General features: G+C 33.9%; 1 protein-coding gene across 1 annotated transcript in view; it reads right to left on the reverse strand.

The window, feature by feature from the left end:
* LOC144435372 (glutamate receptor ionotropic, NMDA 2B-like) overlaps positions 1 to 27,039 on the reverse strand; it is a 48,377-nt gene that overhangs the window by 12,829 nt on the left and 8,509 nt on the right. The window contains exon 2 of the mRNA XM_078123968.1: positions 19,288 to 20,028. Within this exon, the coding sequence (XP_077980094.1) occupies positions 19,288 to 20,028 (741 nt within the window). The remainder of the gene's footprint in view (positions 1 to 19,287; positions 20,029 to 27,039) is intronic.

A 27,039-nucleotide genomic window follows, 5' to 3' on the forward strand; every position in this document is an offset into this window, starting at 1 on the left:
AATTACAAAAATCTTACATCTTGCCACTTATATCTTGCCCCTTATATAACACTATTTTCTTTCAACAGTTAGTATCTACTTAAATCTTTCGCGATACCACAGCGTTCATATAGTTTGCAGCGAACAAAACTCCTTCCAATTACGAGGTGCTTTGTTTTCTGTGTGCTGTAGTGCACACTATGTGTTTTAAGGGGGCCTTCAGTAATTACAACGAGGAGGGCGGGCGGAAATCAAGAAAGGTGTAATCCATAAAATATGATCACGGATTTCGTTTTTAACAAGTGGCCCTCTTCCATTTTTTACATTAGGACCCCCTGTTAAAATATCTTAAAAGACTGTTTCAAAATTAATGTTGTTTGAAAAGGGTCAGAATCAATGGCATTGACTTTATTCCACTGATGTCACCACATTGATGAGTTTTTCCTCGACTACCACCCCAGTGAATTTGTGTACATGGATTGTATATGTTAATTAATACGTGTTTGGATTTAGTTGGCCTAGTCAAAGATCAGACATTCAAAAGAGTGTATGAAGCAGTATCGACATTGTCAAAACCAAGGTCAACATCTCCCCACCACCTCATCATTTCCGATATTCTTAGCAAACTGTTCCCCCTTCACTCTCACGAGGCCAAATCCTCTCCTCACATCCAAACTAACCACTGATTCGCTGCATAATTGTCAGCAGCGATGACACTGGTATGTTTTGATATTACAATGCAATGGTGGCAGTGCCTGGATGGGGCAGCAATGGGATTTGAGGCAGCGATGGAATGCCAAGACCACAAAATCATGCAAAGTTAGATAATTTAAAGAGTAAAATGTGACCCACTATCTCATAATTCCATTTTCTAAAATATGGTCCGCCCTAAAGAACCAACTTGTAAAAAATGACCCCCCCCCCTCCCTTAATTCTAATATAACACCCTATTGTAATTACTGAAGACTCTCTGAGACAGCATTTGACGTGTCAGGGTGAGTTTACGAAAATAAATTTTGATCGTACTCATACCAACTTGCAGGTATTATTGTCTTACACGGATGCACATGTTGCAATTGATGTCAATTTTTAAGACAAATATCTTAAATCTGAAACTGTTGACAATCCTGTACATATTATATCTATGAGCATACTACTTACTAGTATGTGCAAGCGATCAAGGAACTTATAAGATAATTTCATCTCATGTGGTTAACATATTAATGCATGGATTTCTGCAAAACAGATTTGCAAATAGCAAATATGGTATAAATAAGGTAACTAATATTTGAACAAATATGTTCTGAAATGTTGGGACTGCTACTGACTGACCTGAAGCATATTTTGATAGATTAAGTGCCATCCAGATTAACATGTACATTTCATGATCGTTAACTATGTTTCAATATATGCTTATTTGAAATTGTGAAATTGACATTTCACCTCACAATATTAAAGTGGCCAGATGACACTTTGGATATTTAATTGTGACTATTTATCTTTTAAAAAGGTTTTGTCTTGGTTCTCTACTTGACAAAAGTTGAGAGAGAAAAAGCATAGACCAAGTCCAAGTTTTTAACTGAATGAATTGAGAAAAAAAATTTTAAAAAGAAGAAGAAATTGTGTAAAATACTTGTCATTGTTCATACAAGAACACTAATTCTTTACACGTTTTTCTCTCTCTCGATTTGTTGAGTAATAAACAAGGACTTGGTTGGTACTGTTAATGATCCAAATTATTGTTTCACCCAAAAAACACACAACTTGCACTCCAGACTGAGCTTGCTCAGACGCAAATGACTATGGGATTATGTATAGTCGTTTTAATACTAATCTGGAGCTATCGATAGAATAAACCTCCTACAGTGGGCAGGGTATCCATGACTAGATTATTTGTGGTTACAAGCAATGTAACAAGATCATTATTAACATTATCGATTGATTCATATTTATCATCACATTTCCCATGATGCAACATTCAGGATATTCAAGGTGGCGACTTTACAAGTTCCTTGTTGTTATCCACCGGTATAACCCGTGTGTTTGCAGAATTGTAACATATTCATTTATTTTACTTTATGTATTTATTTATTTATTCATTTATTTATTTATTTATTTATTTATTAATTTATTTATTTATTTATTAAGCCGTGTACATAAGAAGTGACATTGGCAAGAGAACTTACAATGTTTTGAAAGTATCTAGTAAATAATTGAAATATCTAGCAATAAAACTTGCTAAACAGTTATATATAAAATGACAAAATGTACTTAAATAAAGAACGCTTATTAAACTTTAGTAGCTTTGTAAATCAAATATAGTATCAATGTATTTATCTCTAATACTCTGTGTATTTTGTTTTTCATTTTTACACAGCATTTGTATAATGAAACTTATCTCCAACGCTTGAACTACACATTGTGCATAATACATGCTGCCTTCCAATGTTCTTGTAACGACCAACTTCAATAGGAGAAAATGTGGTTTGAAATGTGCAGTGTAACTTACTGACACTAGGATGGTTATAACTTGAGAATTCTGTTAACCTTTTAGAGATGGCTATGGATATAGATTCAAACTAAAAGATGACATCATCTCGGTGAATGTGATGCTCTGCTTGTTTCCCAGGCATTGGATTGTATTCTGGTATTGGATCTGGAAAGCTTCAGTACGTGCCTACGAATATGACAGTGGCAGTCCAAATGCATATCAAGCGCTTATTTATTTTTAAAAAACAATATTGACCCCTATGTTCTCGCCTATGGCGTTTCTTTCTAGTGCATGAGCTAAACAGGCAGATAGTCTATCAGTCCTGATCCACCCACTCTTCAAAGCGAATTCTATTGTTCCTTATCTTCAATACATTTTCTCCCATACTTTTGAGATAGCTACGCGAGTTTTCAGGGCAAATCCGGGACAAAATCTATGTGTTGAATAGACTCGCATATGGTACAGTTCGGAACATCCTATCTACCCCTAGGGCTCGATGACATGTATTGATGTATTATGAATGAGATGAAGGGTAGACATGTTATCGTGGAACATTATTACAACTGCCAAGTAAATGTTTGGGTTTTTTTCCATAAGAAAGGTATGCCCTCGGGAACAAATGTTAGGGAATTCAAGAATTCCTGGCAATTACCTGTCACCTGCTTCAGTTACTATACTTACAAGTATTCCATTGTGTGCACAGTATTATCTTTTAAACATTATACATCTCCTTCCTTACCCGTCAATATGAAGTCAGACACGGAAGAGGAATTTGGGGTAGGGATGGGAGTGGGAACAATAGCAATGTGTATTTTGAAGTGATTTAAAATCTCATAGATCGTTCAAAGAGACATGTTGGTGGTGAACGTTAGATCGCCTGTTGGAACGGTATCTAAAGTCATATAAATTTGTCCGTACTCAACGTTTTGTGTCATCGTGTGAATGGCGATTAAATGTTCAGTCATATGTTTACTATGTCAGTCCAACACTTAAAAGTCAAGTGAACTTTTTCAGGTCTAAAGCAAATTCCCAGACGGAAGTAACATAAAAGCATGCACACCTCCTCTGGGACACGAAGTGGTGGAATGTTGGAAGTAACACATGCGTATGTCTCCTTCGTTTAACCAAGCACAAAGATTATCGATTAGTTTCCCTTGGCCGCTTTGATCTGACCGATTACCTCGAAAGAAAGTCAGCGTCCGTTTCTTCATGTACAATCCATTATTGAACTCACAGAGGTCACCAGTGGAATACGTTATGACTCTCTGACCAATCTATGCATCCTTATACAATTGGACGCTCCAGGAATGGACAAATAACATATAAAGGCAATCGTGAGGTACGTATGGCCACACTCAAGACACTAAGTAACACGGTTGTCAGTGAGTGATATTACATCCTTGAGCGCTTGTAAAATGTAATTTCAAAGGCGTTCTCATTATGTAAGCTGCAGAGTGAAGTTTTCAATATAACAGTTGTAGTGAATATAACTTAGACGAATCTCTAACAAAGTTGCAGTAATTGTGCAATAAAAACGTATCAGCTACATACTTCTGCTCGTTTGAAAGAGAACCTGATATAAATCAACAAAAATTACACATTTCTGTAATAACCTCGACAAAAATCTTAGCAACATCGTCAAGCTCGAAACCACATGTTATTGTCTGGCATTACAAGAACTGAAGTGCATTTGTAACAATTTTGTCAGCTGATTTTTGTCCTGCCAGACGATAAAATGTTGCAATGTTAGTCATTCAACGATTTGTTTCAGGTTTATAATTTTCGTTGTAGTTTATAAAAGTTTAATACTTTTTCTTCTACCGGCCTTAGCACACAACTTTCGATTACACGTATGTGAAGGAAGCTTCAAAAAACCCATAAAGCTACCTTTAAAGGTCAGAGTTTCAAAACCAAGTTTCTTTTATCAGTATTGTCTTATCATTAGAGCCATAATTATTACACAACGACGACTCTCTTCTTCTGGACAGACATATCACACCTAAAATACCACCCCTAATCCGAATTACATCATTCGGCATTTACCACTAGTAAAATAAAAGGTGCATTATCAAACGTTCTCTGGCGAAAACAGAACACTTTTGAAATGATCTTGCAAATTCTCCTTTGCACTGCGAGGTACCAACACACAAACAAATATACTCATCGTTATAACAAAAAGAATGACGTAATAATCTAAACACTGTGATTGGAAAACGGTGGAAATACTAACTAATAATATTATCATGTATTTTTTTATTATCTTCAGACAAATTATCAATATCATGGTTCCATGAACAGTATATATTTAACTGATTTCAAGCGTTACAACACCAACAACAACGCTGGTTTCATTTTACAAAAAAAAATTGTTTAGTCTTATCCTATATGTACTTTGGGATCATGATGGACGACTTAATCAATTTCTAAACGTGTAACATTATACAGTATACGGATGTCTACTCCTGCTTATAGTTAAAAGTTTTTTGTTAGTGAACGTTTTTGATTTTAATTCTTTCTTTTTAACTGTTTACATCACCAACTTATATGTATCTCTGGTATGCACTAAGATTAATGCGATGCGATAGAAGGGATCAAGCTATATACATATAAGCTAACAACAGACTCAAACACATCATGATACAATGACCTTATATCATTAAAAGTTTGGAAACACGTGGTACCTATCCTTTATGTTCCTTCAGAGCTTAAAAAATGTCAATTTAGGTAATGACAGACACACATAGAATGGTGATACATCCGTTTAACATGTGTAGGTGGAAGTCGTGTCTAAATTGGCAAGGTCGCGTAGGTGTCTTCCTATCTCCTAGTACATCCTAAATCAAGCTAACAACGACTATCTCGATGTATATCACTCATTCATGACGTCACCAGCCTTCTCAATCAGAAATTGATCACCACTTTTTACTTCTATTTCATCAGATTATCAATATTAGTTTCATTAAGTACCAGTAAATGTTACAATTGGCAATATAAACCATAAAGTCATTATTTGATAACCTATCTTTAGTGCGTCTGATGGATAAATTATACAAAGCACAAAAGGAATCCGACATCATGTATCCGTTACATGCATACTTATATGTTGGCGACCTCTAATACTCGAACCAACTTTACTCAATATGTCCGGTCTATCCCTTTCATAGCCTACCTGTAGTCTGTAGTCTCGAAGGACTGACAGCGCTACTACATTATTTCAGCAATCCTAAGTAACAATTTAATGGGTTTATTGTATGTTTTGCTCGTACTGCAAGTCTAAACATACTCTATAGACGTGGTAGTATTTAAGCCCCGTGAAAGAAAATTACATAGATTAGAACAGAAGAACAGTACCCTTTCCCCATAAAACCTCTCATGATGATACCTAATTATGGATTCATTATGTGACCTGATTGACCGATTTCAATGTCCAATTATGTATTCGACCAATTAGGTTGTTTGTAGATAAGCCCTTCAAAACCACCATGTCTAAAAGAAAGTGTTTGTAGACTGTGAGAACGACCGAAAATTTCAAAACTAAAATCTAAATGGCGGTTAGGATTGCTGATGACGTAGTGAGGTTGTTAGCCATTCAAAACGACATGAAGGCTATTTCATACACGAAACTGCCCTGAAAAGTACAGTATTTCTAAGAGTATTTCATTTGTAAGATATATTTCTTAAAGGTAAAGTGGATTTCCCATTGAACTAAGTAAGTTTAAATATACATAAATAACTATAAATATAACTAATCTTATGAACCAGATCTAGTTAGAAATGCCAATCGTAATTATCCAAATGGTAATTTGAGAAAGTTGAGCTTTGATTAGAAGGGTCTGTCGATCGTTTGAAAAGTACAGAGTTTGAACAGTAATACCAAGGAAAGTGAAGTGCAGGTTTTGTTGGAAGGGTGCGTAGGTTCGATTAATTTGAAGCAGCATGGAAACACTGGAAATTATGTGAATGGTAACCGTCTAGCTATATGATACAGATTGCACAAACTGCTCTTTGCAAACGTATTTTTTTTTATCCCATGTCATCTCCTACATTGTGTTATTGTTTCACACCAGATTTTATAATGACATGTGAGCGTTGACTTTTAAGCAGGAACTAAAACTCAATCTGTAATTTTGCAAAGGTGTGATGGTTTTTATTGTATGAGACGACTCGCTCCGCATTGTCGATTTAGCTGCAAACCTTACTTAATATATATATATATATATATATATATATATATATATATATATATATGTGTGTGTGTGTGTGTGTGTGTGTGTGTGTGTGTGTGTGTGTGTGTGTGCGTCTCTCTCTCTCTCTCTCTCTCTCTCTCTCTCTCTCTCTCTCTCTCTCTCCCTCCCTCTCTCTGTTATATTTTATACATATATTTTACCACGTCGCGGAGAAAGTGATAATGACTTAGGTTCATATATTAAGGTACTGACCGAAATCAACCTGGACTGCATGCTTTATGTATTGACTGAAATCAGCCAGGAACTATTTTGATAAATAATACAAAAGCAGTGTTATTTACATCACAATCAAAATTATTTTAACACTTAAAATGGTCTGCTTGTTGGTGGAAATTCTGCCGTAACGTACTCATGCGATAGACCGGCGTCTGAATATTGAATTTGCATATGTAGTAAATATATCGCAACATATTATCAAATTTGATGTTATTTTGTCTTACTGCATATTATCAATAGTGAGGTATATTTCGACAAGTGATATGCAAAACAATCACAGGCGAGCGATAGTTAATACTTGTGAAACAACAATATTTGACACATACACAATTATAGTTCAATATCATTCAGCGTCATTGCATTGCAGTCGTTAGAATCAGACTCACTTTCACGAATCCGACGATACTTCAGTTTGAGTTTTCACTGCGTCGGTACGGTTTGTGCTGCTAGCTATATTCAAACCGCTCCCACGGCGAACAGCTGATTTTAGCATACTATATCACTTTTGATATTGAGAACCTCTGATACAGTACATTTTACATTCAGGATGTGGAATGTGATGAACTCGGCACTCGGAAGGTTGTCCTACACCAGATCTAAAGGGCCATTATGTATGATGTCGACCGCGCCATGATTGTCACATGAGACTTTTTTTCTTCAAAAATATACAAATGAGGTTGACCGTGTAACATGTACAGTACAGTCAACTATAGTAATCCGTTGAGTATCAATCTATATATATATATATATATATATATATATATATATATATATATATATATATATATATATATATATATATATATATATATATATATATATATATATATATATATATATATATATATATATATATATATATATATGCCTTGGGAGGTAACAAATAAACAGTATACCAGGCATCAGTATTCACTTATCTATAATAAAGGCCACTTGGGTATCGATGTGTACTTTTCATAAATGTAGCCAATTTTTAAACATCATAAAAGTGGATAAAGTTGTTAAAACTGATAACTCTCGCACGAACCTATCTAAAATGCTTTTAAAGCACATCAACGCTACAACTGTCAACTTCCAATAAATAAATACTCTTATGAAAACATACATTGATGTTTTTGCCACAGGGGCTAGTCAGTATAACACTATTTGAAAATCCATTTTGTGTGTATATCGCCCAGGGCTTTACAGTTCTGAACTTTTAAGTGGCTATTTATGGGTCATTATCACTAGAATTATTCAATATTACAATCACAGAACGTTTAACATTTATCGATATTGTGTGTGGAAACAGTCTTGTAGTGTATAAAGGTAACGCACTTCGTAAACACGAGAAATTAACGTCTAACAGAATATTTTATTCCCCCCCCCCCCAACGAACTTTGAAGGATCGTAACTCTAAAATGAAACTGTGCTTTCTTTCAGTCAAACTTAAGCTCTATGCCACTAGATACTACATGTACTTGGAAATACGAAGATGCCATTGTTATGAAACTTTCTTTATACACAAATATGATTCTTAAAGTAGTATAATGTTTGAAGTTGAAAAACAAAATATTAATGACAGACAGACAGACAGACAGACAGACAAGAAGTGAATATTAAATGCAGATCTACTGTTAAAAACATGCACAGTAAATTATGTGTACATCTTTTCTATAACAGTACATATTCCTAACTACAGCGTTTACCTAGGCCTTGTGACTGTAACCGATGATCACCATCAGGTGACTTGTACGGTCGAAGGGGAGCTTCATTATTCTCCAGGTAGATTAGGCCATGGCTCAATTACGGTTTGTCCACATTTGTCGTGAACAATATTCTATATTAAAGAACACCTGCATGGGATTGATGAAACGAAGCTGGGTAACGAACCCTATTAGCTGGCAGCTGTGTCCCTCCATTGCAATTATTGTAGTGGAAATTTGTGAATTCGTGACATTTGAACATGTATTCTTTTGGTGGACATCGTCAGTAGTCATCTTAGTACTCTGAAAGTACAGTCATCTTTACAGTGTGTTTTTTATTTACTATTTCTTCTTGAATTCGGTCTAATATTAAAGGTATCACTCTTGTCTGCTTGTATGTGTCTGTATGTACCACAGGGCACAGTAGGCATATATTTGATTGATCGATTGATATATATATATTGACTGGTTATTTGTTTGAATAACTGATTGATTGAATGATTAATTTTTGTGGTTAAATCAAAGTATTTTTTATGTGATATTGATCAATTGACATTGATTTTTGTGGTGAAATAAAACTTTTTTCCCTTCTTTCCCTGGCTAGTTTTCACTTTCAGCTGTATATAATTGTTAATTCTTCCCCTATTTCTAAATTAAAACACCCCCAAATCTTATACTTACCAAGGGAATAGTTACAGGAATAATTTGTGTAATCTCTTATCTTCTGTGAGTTTATCACACCAAACGAACACTAAGCCATGTACAAACTAGTATAAAAGAGAGAAGTATGTATGTGTGTATGTATGTATCTATGTATGTATGTATGTATGTATGTATGTATGTATGTATGTATGTATGTATGTATGTATGTATGTGCATTTATAAGAAAGTATCGATGAACTTTTTGCAATAGTTGTGTGAGTGAAAATTACGTGCGCGTGTCATTCCTGATGTTCAGGTAGAGACAAGTGGAATGAAGAGGGATATCCAGATAAGGAAGTCTGGGCAGTATGAAACAACACAATATATATTAGCATCTTAAAGGTTGGTACCCAATGGGGACTTTTGAAAGCAATTCGGTGTAGAACCTTAAGTGACACCCTTCGCTTTTGAAGATAGATTTAACCTGCCCCTGACAAACCGATCTCATGTCTTGAAATTTCATTCCACCCACACGTTTCAAACTTGCCCTTAGCGACAAACACAGTTTACCAATTACCATTATCATGGCAACGATTTGCACCGATAGGCGTGCTTAAATCAAGTGATACATCACGCTATAATGATATTATGTATGCGGGCATCTTGCAATCGGAAGAAACATAATCATATTTCTCACTTCAAATTAGTTACCAATTGGATCTACTACATGCAATCTAAACTAAGGGATTTGTTATTTTGCTATTCTTGGTAAGTTTATATTGTAATTTATCGCACCATACTTGGAGATTTCGCAGTGCTGATATATATCATAGAATAAAAGTTAATTATTCATGTTCTATTTAACCGCTTTAAGGGAAAATAATCGTAATTTAAGCAAATCTGGGAAATAAAGGTAGACAATTGGAAATCCATACTGAATGTGTCGTGTAATATGGAGGAAACTGCAATATTAAATATTTACACTACTATTCACCCATGACCTGCAAAAACAGTTAAAACATTGTAAAAGCTCTGCTTTCATATTGATAGATGTTTGTGTTTATAACGACATTTCAATATTTAAGTAGGTATATATTTTCTATACCAGTTTCCACAATAAGCAGAAAATCGTTTAGCAAAATGTTCAGTAAAGAATCGACCTGGTGTATTTATAGAAAAGTATTGATTTTAATCATCTGTTCTTATATCATAGTTTTAAAAATAAATAGAAAATCGCCAGATGATTATTGAGTGATGCTAAAAGAAACAATTTGCTCTGATAGCCCAAATAATGGTTTTGAAAAAATATCGATTCGTGGAAGTGATAACAAGTTGATATCTCGCAGTTTTAGTTTTACAATCAGGTGGTTATGACAAGAAATGAAGCAGAGACATAGAAGGTCTAGATGATGGAGAAAACGTTGACATCAAACAAATTTTGCGTAGCCATTTTTATCGGCAACTGTGTAATTTTATTTCAGCATTTAAGTGGGATAAATGACTGAAAGTCGTGGCTTCCTCAATAAATACTCATCAATTGGTTGGAAATAAATACACGAGCAAAGTCCGTCATGTATTAAATATTCATTTGTTTCCACTCAGGATTTAAACTGAAGTGAAGTGTATCTTTGTCGGTTAGAGTTTGGTAAAATGTTCTAAAAACCGGAAACGTTCTCATCAAAAGTTATTGGGAAAGATTCGAGTGGTATTATTACGTCATATATTTAAAGGGTATAAAAGCCAAATGTTATTAGTAGTGGTCTGAAGATTAAAAATTATCTGTGGAATTTCTTGTGTGTGTGTGTGTGTGTGTGCGTGTATGTATGTATGTATGTATGTATGTATGTATGTATGTATGTATGTATGTATATATATATATATATATATATATATATATATATATATATATGTGTGTGTGTGTGTGTGTGTGTGTGTGTGTGTGTGTGTGTTTGTGTTCGTGTGTATTTGATTTCCGTCTTTACCAAATCAAGTATCCCATATCTGAATCACTGTAACATGTTATTTTGTGCACAAGGTTGATGAAGAATCTTTAGTTACAACACGGTATATAATTAGAGATAATATCGAATCTATTTTGAGAGAATGAGCCTTCATTCTCTATACACTTAAACATACACGAGTTAGGAAATTAAAACGCTGAAAACGAGAGTGACTTATTCAAGTAAACATAAAAGTGACCGTTAGCCAATGACGATCAATTCGGATGTGTTTTACCTACTGTTGTCTTCATAGGATTATTGAATAGAACTTAACATTTAGTAGTGCGGTCAATACTAGGTTCATATATATTTTGTCTCTAACGAAAAACAGACGGACGGACGGACAGAGACAGACAGAGACACAGACAGATCGATGGCATGGTGATGGCATATGAATACTTAGACACAGCCAAATGTTTCTGTTATTGTTACTCAACATATTTTAAAGCTTGGGGTTATTATCTTTACATAGAATGTGATGCACTGTTTTAAAGTCGCTTTGACAGTGCATCATATTCAAAAGATAAATGCAGATGTGTTTGGCTACAAAACATGTTTCATATATTGATTTAATAATTATTGACGCCTTCCTTCGCGTTTCTTATAACTGAAAGCATGGGTAAACAAATTAACGAACGACATACATCGGTACACAATAAGAAAACACGGAAAGTGAATGTTAAACTAATATTGCTGCTACGAAACTCCCCCAGGCGTACTATCAATGAGATTGTACTGTACTAGGCTCATAATATAAGAATCCGGTTTTAGAATTTGCATTTGAAGGGATCAGGAAATAGCAGGTCGCTTCCTTTTACTCGCCTCCATGTTTGAGCTCATTCCGACATATTCATGTTTATATTGTGGGCATTGTGTTTTTGAAGTATCAAGGACCACTTTAACATAAGATGTATAATTATTAATTATATTAAAAAATATTGTACTGAGATGTACACTGATTTCCTAGTAAGAGATAATATTTTAACTGAAAAACTCCACTCATCTAGAACTTCAAAGTCGCCGGATATACGAAAGCTATGTATAAACTGAGTGACAACTCTGTCTTCAAAAGTCATTTTCATACATGTCCCCTGGGACTGTTGGACGATAAAAGTGTTTAAATCGAGTTTGAATAATATTTTTGTGTGAAATTATTGAAGCGAATTGAGTAATTGCATTCGATAGGATTACCAAATTGAGCTGGACAAGTCAATTGAAAGTTGTAAAATGTCATTACTGGTAGGCATTTACTACCTTGGCAAACCTAATTTCGACGTTTCAGTTACAGGGCAAACGGTGGCTAGGTTATCTAAAAATAACCAAATCTTTAACGCTGAAGAAGTAGATGGTATCTCATAGTTAAGATCTTGAATTTGTTCATGTCACAATAAATTATGTATGCATCACATATGACTTGAATTGAATTATAATTAAACGAGATACCGACATTGCTTTTTTTAATAGTTGTCTCATCTGATTAATTGGGTAATTTATCATTAAAAAGTTGAAGTTGTAGATCAATATGCAAACGAGGGATAAATGATCGCAAATTAGTAGTTCTTTGACTTTGGTTTTCTGTTCTATAAAGTCATTATTGCGCATGCGTATGCCTGGAACGTCATTTATTTAGTAACAACAGACACAAGTTTGTTTTCAAACATTACTCGATTTACATGCATAAACCATTTTTACAGTTTTTAATTAGAATAGTTGCAGATGACAGTCTGAAATTAATAATTACTTCTAACTTCAAAGGAATAAATTCTTTGTCCGAATATTTCGACACACTTTTGTCAGCCTTCATTCATTGACAGGCGACAATTGATGAAGACCGAAATATGTGATCCAACTATTCCGCAAATGAAGTAGCCTTTTCCGAGTCTGAATGTCGCTACTAACGCCGAAAACAGTGCAACGAAATTACCTTTACAACAGCTTGAGGTACAGCTCCAGTTCAGAAAACGAAAAATACCAAATTGTTCTGAAGAGTTTGCTTATGATTTACATGGGAAAACAAGTGTTTCATACGTATTCACAGTATAATTAAAGAAAAACCGACGACAGTACAAATACTTCCCTCTTTACATTACAAAGGGTTCTAAAAATGCCAGTGAGAACTGCAGCGGGGTTGACACATGCAAAACGCTGGATCATGGAGAGGATTATCAAAACACGATTACGTGTTCGCTCACGATAATCACTGTTTGCTACATGGATACATTCAATATAGTGATAATAGATGGCAAACCATCAAGAAAGCCTGTATTTGCGATAGCGATGGAAAATAAAAAGACGGTCAAACTATGAATTAGACTAGACAAACCATTAAATGATGGCACGTTAAAAATATTTCACATGTAAACAAAGGATTGTGGCATGTTCCTTTTCAGTTCTTTGAATTCTATGGTATGTTATCAAAATATATATCACAAGTTCAATTATGTCAATATCTACCTACGTACAGGTAGAAATTGCCGAATGACGAATCAATTAGAGAATGGTATGTATTACTTAAAAGTTGTATCGTGGATGCTGGAAAAAAACAGAATAAAAACAAGTATATGTAAAAAAATAAATCATTGCTTTGTTTCCCACGCATAATAGAGAGTAGACTGCATCTCATTCCCGCTATAGACTGCTAATCAATTTATAAAACAACCCTTGACTACTATTTGTCCTGTTTGTAGTTTGATATTATGATATACACTTCAAAGATAAACGTCCTCCTGGAGGTAATCGTCCTTGAAATCAGTCTATAGGATTGAGTATAGACGTTGAAAAAGGCTTCTCCGTCTGAGGTTACACGTGTGTGTGTGTGTGTGTGTGTGTGTGTGTGTGTGTGTGTGTGTGTGTGTGTGTGTGTGTGCTCGCGCGCGCTCTGTGTGTTTCTTTTTTCACCATTGATGTTTGGGGTTAATAACGAAGGAACCACCTTTTATCATACTGGATTTGCTGCTGTTGCCATTCAAACCCAACATAAAGTCCAGTAATTGTAATTAAAATTAATCCATAAAATAATGCACTTTTTAATTTTTTCACGAGAGGGGTCGTCAATGTTATAGACTTGACATATGACGCATGCTCTTCAAATACCACTAACACTTTCTACGGCGCGGTACTTTGCTTTGCTTTGAATATAATCTAGTTTAACTCTAAGTCATTTATTTGTTTACGTGTAAGTAAAGTATACACGAGAGGTCATACTACCAGATACTAAAAGTGTTTCACATGCAAGATGAACTTCTAAGTCATGGTATTCTATCTAGGTCGAGATCACCAAAAAAGGTATTGCGTAATAGAAATACTAAAACCTCATATTAGCTGTATGTTACATACACCATCTAAGTTATACCCTTGTAAATTAATTTCTTCCCCAAAGTCAAGGTCAAGGTCGAGGTGCAAATACAGATTGGCAAATATTACATGGATTTAGAACCAATCTCTTAATCCCCGATTCATTAAAATGTATATATATATGGTACAAATTATATCTCATTTTTGTTCAATAAATAATCACCATACACATTTACTGTTGTGGAACAGCTATTACAATGTCACATATGTCGTGTGTCAGCTGCAAAGACTTGAAAGAGCGCAATGGCATCACAAATATAAACCCTAATTGTTCCAAGCATTGATACATTGTTACATGCATACACAGGTAATTATATGCACAGCCGTAACACAATATGTAATCGCATGGTAATTAGTATCATGGTGTTTACTGTAAATTTGACTAGAATATACCACTACATTAAGAAAACAAGCCTAACTAGATCCAAGTTTTATTTACGATATAGAAATTTAACGAGCAGAGAAATAAATATTGCATATGTCGTATATAAGAGCTTATTCATTCCACCGCTTGCATTAATCAACATTACATTCCACGACATCCGTTTAAACCTTTTTTCTCTCATCAATAATATAATATTCACGGAAATAATTTATACATTTGTCATTTATCGGTACTTTGAAACAGGCCATGATCTATCATAATTCATGATTCATCTGATTAATGATTAATAATTAATTGCTACAAGTGTTGATATTATAAAAGTACCCAATACAAATATCATATGTACAAGGTTTTTTATCAAAGATATTTTGAAAATGTAACTAAAATGTAATCAGTGACCGTATTGTAATTAACACTGATATGTGACACTTGAAACCCCCCTCCCCGTGCTTCAATATATTATTTTAATATTAATTGAGTATTAAAATGTACACCATACTGGTCATTTCCCAGTGTTCCTGCTCTATACATTGTCATTTTTTTCTTTAAAATAATAATGGAGTTTGGCTGGAATGTAATTTAACGCCACCTCAACTATTGTACAAAATATATCGTTGTATGCATAGAATACATACCTTCCTTCCTTAGAATTCGTTACATTCTATGCTGGAAATTACTGTTGTAATGTAGACAGAATTTTAATTCCAAAAATAACTATGTATAGTTTAATATATTGATACATTATATTGATTACACTCGGTCATTTAAATTGTTTTTTGTAATCGAATTTTTAATATTGACACACCTCTTTTTATCGTTGAAATCACAGGACATACAGTCGATAAAAGCTAGTTGACAAACATTTTTCAAACGACGTTTATATGTACGATATGTACAAACATTTAAAGTTTCCTTATTTGGCCCAAGGGAAGATTGGCCAAGGCCAACTGGGCTACCCTCGTAAAATAAAGTTTAATAAATAAATAAATAAATAAATAAATAAATAAATAAATAAATAATTTTGCATATTCATATAGACTTTTACAGGAGGTATAAAATATCATTAATCAAAAATGGTTCTAAAACATCAAAGGATCTTCCTGCTGCAATGTACAGTCACTGTTCTAATTACAAAAAAAAAGAAAAATGACATAAACATATTATATTAATGTGGTAGCAGCTAAATTAGATTCTATTATTCTATCCTCTCTCTTTGTCAAGGCCAGTTTGGAATAATTGCAATCAATCATGAATTTGTTGCTTAATTATGGTGATGTAGAAATATGTCTTTCTTAATGTGGTTAGTTTATGGTTATAAACTAAGTCCTTAAAAGCAGTTGTATTACTAAAACATGTGATTAATGATGATCAACGATGCAGTTCCGTTATATAGCATATATGTATACAAACACAACCATTTAAAAACTCAGCCTATTACATTTAATTCTGAAATTTTGGAATGACAATACAATTTCCATATCTTTCTCTTTTTTCTTTTAAGTTCTTGAATCTAGTTGAATAGTTTTTATCTGAATTGGGTGAATTCCAATAAATAAATAAATAAATAAATAAATAAATAAATAAATAAATAAATAAATAAGTATATACATACAATTTATCTCTGATTTATTTGAACTGCTTTGTATATACTAATATTTCTTTTCCGATATCACGTTTGCTATTACAAAGAAATTTCATTTTGATCTGATAGTAATGTACTACCATGTTTCAACTGCTCTGTATGTAACAGTATTTCTTTATCAAGTTCCCCATTACAATAATTTTGATAAAATTGAAAAGTGTTATGCATTATTTTACTATGTAATTGTTTGATAAATCATGCCATAACTTATTCCATTCAATTTGTTAAATCAATTAGTCCTCAATAACGCACTACCATATTCGAACTGCTCTTTTAACTTCCCTATTACAATAAATGTCATGTAATATTTTGGTAAAGCGCATAGCAATAACTTATTTCAGCCCATTTATTAAATTAATTAGTACTCGAAAACACACTACCATTGTTGATATATAGTCGTGTACGACCATGTTTAGAAGGTTAGCAAGAATATTATTAACTGCTTTGACAGGCAGAGCCTAATTGTATATACACCGAACAGTATAGACATGTATTAGATGATAATAACACGAGTCAATTGACTGTACAACACACCAAATAAAGTCTATCATTTTCAGTAAAGTGACTTCAATATCACTTCTGAGGCAACTGCGTTCCCCGTTTATAAAGACAAATAGGAATATTATCGAAGGTAAAATACATCATACATTTGACATGTTGATAGTTCTTCCTGGCGCCATTGCACCGACTAGAATACTAAACTCTTCAGGGAAACCCCAACTAATGAATCAATAATGTAAAAACATGCCGATGTAGAGATATCCAAATTAATCACCTGATATACTGTAGGTATGATTTGAAAGTAGGTGCCCAATTCCATGAATTAATAACAATTACATTGAATTGGCGGATGTCACAAATTATGGTATTGGAGTGGGTCACAAGAGAGTATGTCAATCCGTTGTATGTCATTGGTTACACCGGAAGAACAGAACGTGATTGTATACACTGTTATTTGCACTAGTGAACAATATACTTATAAACAAAGACATCACCTCAAGACTAAAACAACTAACTAACATTCACATTTTTGGAAAGCATTGCAGTCGACTGGACAGTACTTAATACACATTCCAGGTGAATGTTTATTTCTGCAGCCAATATCTGAAGCAGCCATGTTGCAAGGTTAACACAAATAGACATATGGCCTTAACAACTTGTTTGCATTCTTTCGTTGGCTGACTACCAAGTTTGGGATACAAAAATGCGTATTGCCCATCCTCATTAGTGACAACACTCCAAAGTCTGATGGAGCATTTGCTCCCGGTTGAAGAAGATCGGACATTGAATATGTCTACAAAACCAAATGGTGATTCAGATTGTATAAAAATCACACGGCACTTCACTCTCTGTGATCGACCGTGTTTATGCAATTAGCCATACACATTCAGGCGATTTTCCCCAAATCAACAAACCAAATGAAAGGATCATGAATCATGCAACCAGATAACAATTAAGGAGTACTGTTGATATTATATAGTTACTGATCGGTTATCTAAATCGTTGTTGAGCTAATAAAACCAGCTGTGACCCTGGTGTTATCCTGTTCAAACCTTTGCTTAATCTGCTGTGTTAGGCGTCAATAAGTCGCTCAGAATATATAATAGAATCGGTCACATTACAGCTGTAAGCGATGATACCTGTCAAGACCCTAGCACAAGAGGCAATCGTTGTTCAATGTTTTATCGAAGCTATTCTATGATTTTGTACATTGTCTTGTCTGCTTTTCGTCTAAACGTGTGTTTGATCTTATATCTCCATACTTTTAGATAATTATCAGGTAATAATATACCCGAAAATGATTTTACATGAATACACTAATTCATATAAATAAGAATTTGTGTTCACATTGGAAAAGGTCTTTGCACTAATACTAGCTTTAGCGAACGTGAAGGTTGACCAAATATTTAATTGTCCATAATTTGTCTAAAAGAACAAGCAGACTAATTCTGCGTTTAGTTATTTCAACTGTAACACATGTTCTCGCTATCTTGTATTCAGGGAAGTGTTCATAATATGATGATTAAGAACGTTTAAATTACTGTATTACATCTACTATGGTACTCGAAAAATACATACATTTGTACATAATAATATAATTTATATGTATAAATACAATAAATTGATTATTTTGATCACAATTTTCGTTTCTCCCCTGGCAATATCAACATACCGCAAGAATAAACACTGAATCATAGCAGGGGTCAATTGCCATATCACTTGAGAGACAGACGCAATGCATATATATGTATATATATCTACTGTAAAATGATTCCACAAAACACAATCTGAAAATGTAATTATTGTGATGATTTATACAAACAAAACGTAAGTTTCCCCTAGGTGGTATGAATAGTATTTGGCAATCATTTATTTGTAATGGAATTACAGATGTCCATTCTTCTGTCGGTTAGACATTTTGATTGTCCACTCGTGAATTGCTATGTTTTTTCCCCGTCAAAAATTTCATGAAATTGATATTTTGTTGCTTATTTCGTAAAATATAAGAAAAAAATGTCTTTGTCCTTGTCCTTGTATCAATAGTAGTTTAATCCAGTACACCATAACAAAGCACACCTGTCCAAATTATTAAGGTTGTCATTTTACATACATTTTCTAGTGATATGATAAGAGAATATTGCTTACCTGTTTCCATTTCCTCTTTTGGTCGACATTAAGTAAAACCATCCTTGGGTCCTTCATAAATCCTTCATTATCAAATCTAAATTGTTTCTCTTTAAGAGTTGATGAGACTATATATTTTTGGAAGTCATACATGGAAGTATTATTTCGTTTACTCGCGTGGGATTCTGTACAATTTTCCATGTTTACAACCGGGAAAGGTTTTTTCGCCCATATATAATCTTGAAGACCTGACAAATAAACAGCAGTGCTGTCCTCCACTGATTGTTCCTTGTTGTATTCACGGCTAAAAAACTTGACCCCCATCACTCCTATGGGAAATTCCTCTGGCACGACATTGATGTCATTGCCAAACACAGGCTCTGTCACCATCCACACAAACCCCTCTTCAAGTAACGTATAGTCATTTGCATATAAAAATAACTCTTTAGCTTCTTCATATGAGGCATAAACAAGAAATATTTGGCAATCATGGCCAGCAATAGAGGTATATTGCTCAGTGACGTTCATCGCTAAATCCAATGAAAATGCCTGGCATACTTCCCAGGTTTTGTTATGATTTGCATCGTGAGTGATTTCGGCAGATAGCGATTCTAAGACTGTAATAAATTCCCTGTAATCAGGAGTAGTTGTAGTGGTAACTATGGAAAAATGGTACCAATTGTGATACTCCAAGAATGCCATCATAGCCCTGCACTGCTGCACCATTGATGCGCCAATATTAATAAAGGGCATATCTTCCTCCTAAAACAGAAATGAATCATATTGTAATAAAGACTTTTAGGTGTTAGTGATAATGGCGAAGTGTGAAAATATATTGTATTCCAATACTCCAATACACTATTATATATCTACCATTCATCTTATTCAAACGTAAATGAATCATTTCACGTATTGTTGATTTTTTTTCTTGGAAAATATGATCACAGTATATACGTAGTATATACATTGTATCGTAGTATGTATGGGTGTGTGTATATGTGTATATATATATGTAAATGTATTTATTTATTGTGACAATGTATATGTATATATGTTTATATATATATATATATATATATATATATATATATATATATATACTGTAACTGTAAATTACAACAATACATACATATATATATACATACATACATACATACATACATACATACATACAAACAATTATATATCATGTGTTATATAACTTCCCTTATTGCTTATACAATTAGGGGAAATTAAACATTAACATACTTAATTTGCACTAGCACACTAGTTAAAAGAAAATGGTATTATGCTAACACAAGAGGCTATATCATCTTGACAGGAAATGCTTAATTTGATATGTTATATTGGTTCATTAAGCATGTTGTTTTCGCAATCAGTAACTAATCTGTAAAATTGGATTCTCATAAACCAGACTATAGATTCCACTATTTAATCATAGCTTGGTTTATTTAGGATCACCTTTTCTTAATTAGTCTGGCAAATCGTCCTTCAAACGGTAATTATAGATAGGACAAGATATGTAGTAATCAGTGTTGGAAATGTGCATTCTGTATAATGATTGTAATCTACTGTCCATATGGCTGTTGTATAATTATGCTGTTTTAGACACATCTGTTTTGACAATGGATGCTCATAAAAAAACTAAACTGGACATTAGATTTTCTATTTTGATAAACGACGTACGTAGTGGTGGTTTGTATACAGAAACATCATACATTTGCATAATGACATCTTTATCTTGCGCCCAATTTATATTCCAACAAGCCGTCTGTTTTCGAAGACATAACCCCCCAACATTATTATGTTGTTAATTGATGTCTAGAAGAATATGCTACATTTTACTGGCAAATTAACCGCATTATACATAGCAATGACTAATCATAAGATAACATTAGGCTAATCGACCAAAATATACTACAAGAGAAAATGGACATCGACTGTGCATAGTGCAAGACATTGATATATAGGAGACAAGGTTAGTCTGACTAGACAGTCTGACTGTGATAATATGGATGTTACCACTCACATAAATCGTGTATCAAAGGACAAAAAACATTATGTTTTATTTAGCGAATTACTATTAAAGCCTAGAGATTGATATAGTCAAGGTCAAAGGGTAGTTACAAAACGAAAAGTCATCTCTAAAAGTATTAATGCAAACACTTGAATTATGAATATACTGGTAAGTCGGTAAATTTACCCCTGTATATTACGCACGTGCCTATATATGTTCGCACGCACGCACGAGATATATAAATACATTCTCACACATATACATTCAGTTATAATATATACGTAATCGGGATACAAGAACAAAATCAAGACTCATATCATGCAATAAATGCGACAGAGTGGAGACGAATAACAAGAATCCTATACGTGACTTAAATGTTTCAAGATTACATAGTCTGTTCACGGTTCTACATTTTGATGTTAAGAAAAGACAACAGTGGAACACCGCTAGGAGACAATGTCGTTAATAATTGATAGAAACATGTACATTGGACACGCGAACAGTGTCTTGGAAAGTTAACGAAGATAATGGACGCAAGAAATATTTGGATGGTGAAATTTCCCAAAGGTACACATCGTTGGACTGTAGTCATCAGTCTTGCAGCTGGCTCGAGGATCTAAACGTACTTTTGCTTGGAGAGCTGGATTGAATGTAGGGTTCTCCCGCGGCTAAGCCTTTAACTACACAGTTTGGGATGATTATATCGCTCTCAGTTTTCTCAGGGAAAAATCATGCATAGTCGGAATAACTAGCAGGTTATTTGTCAATCTACATGTGTACAACGAGAAGCTATTAAAGGGTGAATTACTGAGTATAATTACAATTATCTGAAATAGCTAGAGGAAAATATTGATCCACCAACACAATCAATTTAGGGGGAAAACGACATGTGGATTAACTCTAAGTGGAGACTTTTCTTTGCCGCCATTGTGGTCACACATTTTTGTAACGCTGCCTATATACAATAACGTTGGACACGACGACAAAATTGACTAAATTTATTGCTGCGCTTACAAAACATGGTTTTGAGAGAGAGAGAGAGAGAGAGAGAGAGAGAGAGAGAGAGAGAGAGAGAGAGATATATATATATATATATATATATATATATATATATATATATATATATATATATATATATATATATATATATATATATATATATATAACTCGGTGAGTATCAATCTGCTATAAGACAGTGCTCTATACCGCAGTGGCAGAGCGTAATAGTTTTGGTAGTACTGGAACTCTTTCTTGGGTGTAACTCAAGGGATGATTATATCGCTCTCAGTTTTCTCAGGGTTACACCCAAGAAAGAGTTCCAGTACTACCAAAACTATATATATATATATATATATATATATATATATATATATATATATATATATATATATATATATATATATATATATATATATATATATATATGAATCTAGGACACTTGCATTTAAAAATTCAGTGATATTCGCAACGTGTTTTTTTCAGATGTATTGAAAATGATTAATAATATATACATTATATAGCATTTTGAATTATTGAGCACCACTCCTGTGATATTACAAGACATGGACATACCCTATCAAATAGGTTTGACCTCAAGCGTATAATACTGTCGGTATATCCGGAAGGGGTATAAAAAATGCATGTTCGGACTAATCCATTGTTTCCTAACACAAATGCGTTTTTATGGTAATGTCACCCATATTTCGCACTAATATTACGTTATAATATATGACAGCCATAGTTGATTGAGAGTCGAACATTTTGGTAACGGTACGATGTAATAGACTATGAAAGAGAAAAAAAGATAGCCAGACAGACAGACAGACAGACAGACAGACAGACAGACAGACAGACTGATAGACTGATAGACCGATAGACAAACTGATAGGCAAACTCACAGAGATAGGCAGATACATACATATCTACATACCTAGATACATGCGTACGTACATACATACATACATACATACATACATACATACATACATACATACATACATACATACATACATACACACACACATACACACATACATACATACATACATACATACATACATACATACATACATACATTACATACATTACATACATACATACATACATACATACATACATACACACACACATACATACATACATACATACATACATACATACATACATACATACATACATACATACAAAGTCATGCAGAGAGGCAGACGGACAGACAGACAGACAGACTGGCTGGCTGCACTGACACATGGAGGTATAATGTGTATAGAGCACTTCATATGGGCATTGGTAATTATAATCGTGTGGTTTTTATTCGTTCTCATAGAATTATAATATCATATATTTAGAGATTTAGCAAACATAGAGAACATACAGAAAATGACTATCGTTTGTAGTGATTTACCAATTTGGTTTAGGTAATGGCACAACATAGTCCTATTAAATGGTTTTAAAAAGCACATGTACTACAAATCGATCCATTTCAAATACATCTTATTTTGCCATCAGCTGCAATTGAAAGGAGTTGTAATTTCTTTAGCATATAACACATTATAGTAACCAAACGTTCAGCTTATGAATCCGGCCCAGAGAAATAAGTCATGCAAATGAGGTGGGTTCTTCCGGGAAAAAAAGTCAAGGGATTAGATCTATATTAAGAGTCTGATCACGAGTTAAAAATCTAATTGTCATCTGATAGAAATGGAAAGTGAGTCAAAGAGAAGGTTTTTTTGCTTCTGTCCCCTTTAACAGGAAATTCGCATTTAAAGATAAGCCTTGAAGCTATTTCGTGTCACACGTCATTCGCAGTAGAAAGAGCCTTTTTAAAGTAAGCGCTGTATGATCCCTAAACCAAAGTAAGATGTGTGGATAACGCCGGATACTGACGTAATGATACAACAGACAAGATGTCTCAGTGATGGCCGACGTTATGTCAATATAATAGTAACAATTTGGTCATATTCATCAACAAAAACTTTACCATGGTAGTGGCTAACATCATAGTTATTTACAAAGTTTTATCAATCCATGGGTCTCCGTTTTATTCAAAGTAGCACAAGAAATGTATAAAATGTGAGTACATTCTGTGATTTATTTAGACCAATTGCAAATCTGAGCACAGTGCGAGGCGAGAACGACTTTACATTTGTCGGAGAGGTTTGGAAATCAAATATGGAACATTTTTAATGGAATTGGCAGTGTTTCTCAAACGCATTTACGTTATTACATTTACTATGTTTCTACAGCTGATACATATCATATCAGATAGATATGATATAATAAGAAAATACACGATATGATATATGATACGATATGACTGATATGACATTGGCATGATGACATGTCGTGACATGATATGACACGACACGACACGGCACGACGTGATTTGGCGTGACGTGACATGATGTCACAGTGACGTGTAGTGATTTGGTGTGATATGATGTGATGGGATGGGATGGGATGTGATGTGATGTGACTTGACGCGCTGTGACGTTACGTGACAAGATGTGACGAGACGTGATAATTTCCAACTAATGATATCCTGATTATGGCATTCCTGAACCTAAACTAATGCAAAATGGTATGATACACTTCAAAGAAGAGAATACGACAGTGAACACATATACATTATGTAATGCATGAACATACCATTTTACCATACGATTCAAACCTTTTTCTTTTTTTCTTTTTCTTTTTTTCAGGGGGGGGGGTTATCGGAAATGTCTAGTTGCTTATTTGCACTTCGAAATCAACTGCAACGGTACTATTACATAAGTACGAGCTCAAAGCAGCATTTGTTATAGAAGTATTGATATTTACATCAGACAAAAACTATATACGAACTTATACTTGTTAAAATACCAATAATTAGACACTGTGCATGTTAACTAGGGGTTGGTTGTATCCATAAGTAATAAGTAACATATTGAAATCGCAATCACATTGGACATTGTGCAGCCAAAAATTGATTTATAATACCATTATTATGTGTACAACTACACAAATACACCCACCGGTTACTCAATATTTTACAGGGTGTACAATATCAAAGGTAAAGTACTATCCTAACAGAAGTTTCAAACGATGTTCCTTTTGCAGCTAGTCCAGTAAAGGGTAGATGTTAATATTAATATTATTCCTCATTTGGAGGACATTTTTAAAAACGTCCATCTCGTACATGAGACATCATCAGAAAACAGTTTTGTTTTTGTGACACCTTTGCTAAATTGTTAGACCATTGAAATCCATGTCTCCTTGACAACAAATTTGTTGTCCAAACATTTGCAATAATAGGCAAATGTTTCACTTTCGTTAACTTCGTTTTACTTCAAATAAAATATAGTTTCGTAAAGCTTTAGAGTCTAATTACATAGGGGAATGAATTGTTGAATGAGTAATGTAATTGATAGAGAGATTCCAACACAAAATAAAAGATTAAAAAGCAATTTTCCAATCTATAGCAAATAAATGATAATGCTGAGTATAATATATTATAGTATTAACAATTTAATGTCATACTAAAGGGTTCTTCCTCAGGGCTTGTGGTTCATTATCATTGAATGCCTGCGTATGCATCTGTTTCAAATGATAGTTACAAAATAACGTTGCAAATGAAAATATTGTTGGCAATTGATTTCACGGGATCGGTACAACCTATGTGTATCCAAGACCAGACTGAATTGTGGACACAGTTTCTTGTTATGTTCAGTATGTTTAACATTGTCAACTTAAGCTAATATCAATAAAGCCAATATACCCTCGGTGGTTGGAGATTGAGTGATTGCATGCCAGTGTGTTCATCAGACAAGTGCCAATGGACGATCAGTATCAGATGGCAATTCAAACTAGTCCAACAATCGTAGACGTACTAAAAAATATGATACAAACAGGGATTCTATAGCGTTCCAGGGGATTTGTAATATGCCCAAAGCCGCACAAGTCGAAAGCAAAGCGTTATTGACGCGAGTGCTGCATTCAACGGCCTAAGTAGGGAAGGGAAGACCTACAAATTCTATTCCATTGACATGAGAATTAGATTGATGAGAAATGCCTGAATAGTGCTCTCACAATCGGTGTAATCTTACTTCCCTCTAGACTGTCATATTATGATCAAAGGTTAAAGTAGGAAACTTCAGTGCCTCTCTATGTGTAACTTTATTCCACTACTTGTGTCATGTCATCTTAAAACAGTAATGGACACGCACTGCATGCTTCGTAAACAAAGTTGTACGTACATATGCATGCGGGCATACATGCATACATATATCACTCTACAGATTTTGACGCTTCGGACGCGTCCCATGTGTTCAGTTTAGCGTCGTTTGTGCCAAAAACATAACACACTAGTGTTCAGATCTAGAATGTATGTGTTCTATTCTTGTTCTGAACACTTACTTTGTGTTCAAAAACTGTTACAGTGTTCTGATGCGTCAACAGTGTTCTGGTTTATAAGATTTTGAACATATGTTATGCGTTCAAAATAAAAACACTGTTCTAAATCTGAACGCACGCGTTCTAGTATTTATATTGAACACATATACTGCGTTCAAAATCTGTTACAATTAAGTTTTCAGGAACTGAACACATCACTTTAGAGTGGGTATACATATATAATAATTTGATGAATCAAAACACATATTTTTATTTATTTATTTATTAAGCCGTGTACACAAGAAGTGACATGCATACATACATACATACATACATACATACATACATACATACATACATACATACACATACATACATACATACATACA

The sequence above is a fragment of the Glandiceps talaboti genome, chromosome 5 (assembly GCF_964340395.1).
Source record: "Glandiceps talaboti chromosome 5, keGlaTala1.1, whole genome shotgun sequence".
Lineage (NCBI taxonomy): Eukaryota > Metazoa > Hemichordata > Enteropneusta > Spengelidae > Glandiceps > Glandiceps talaboti.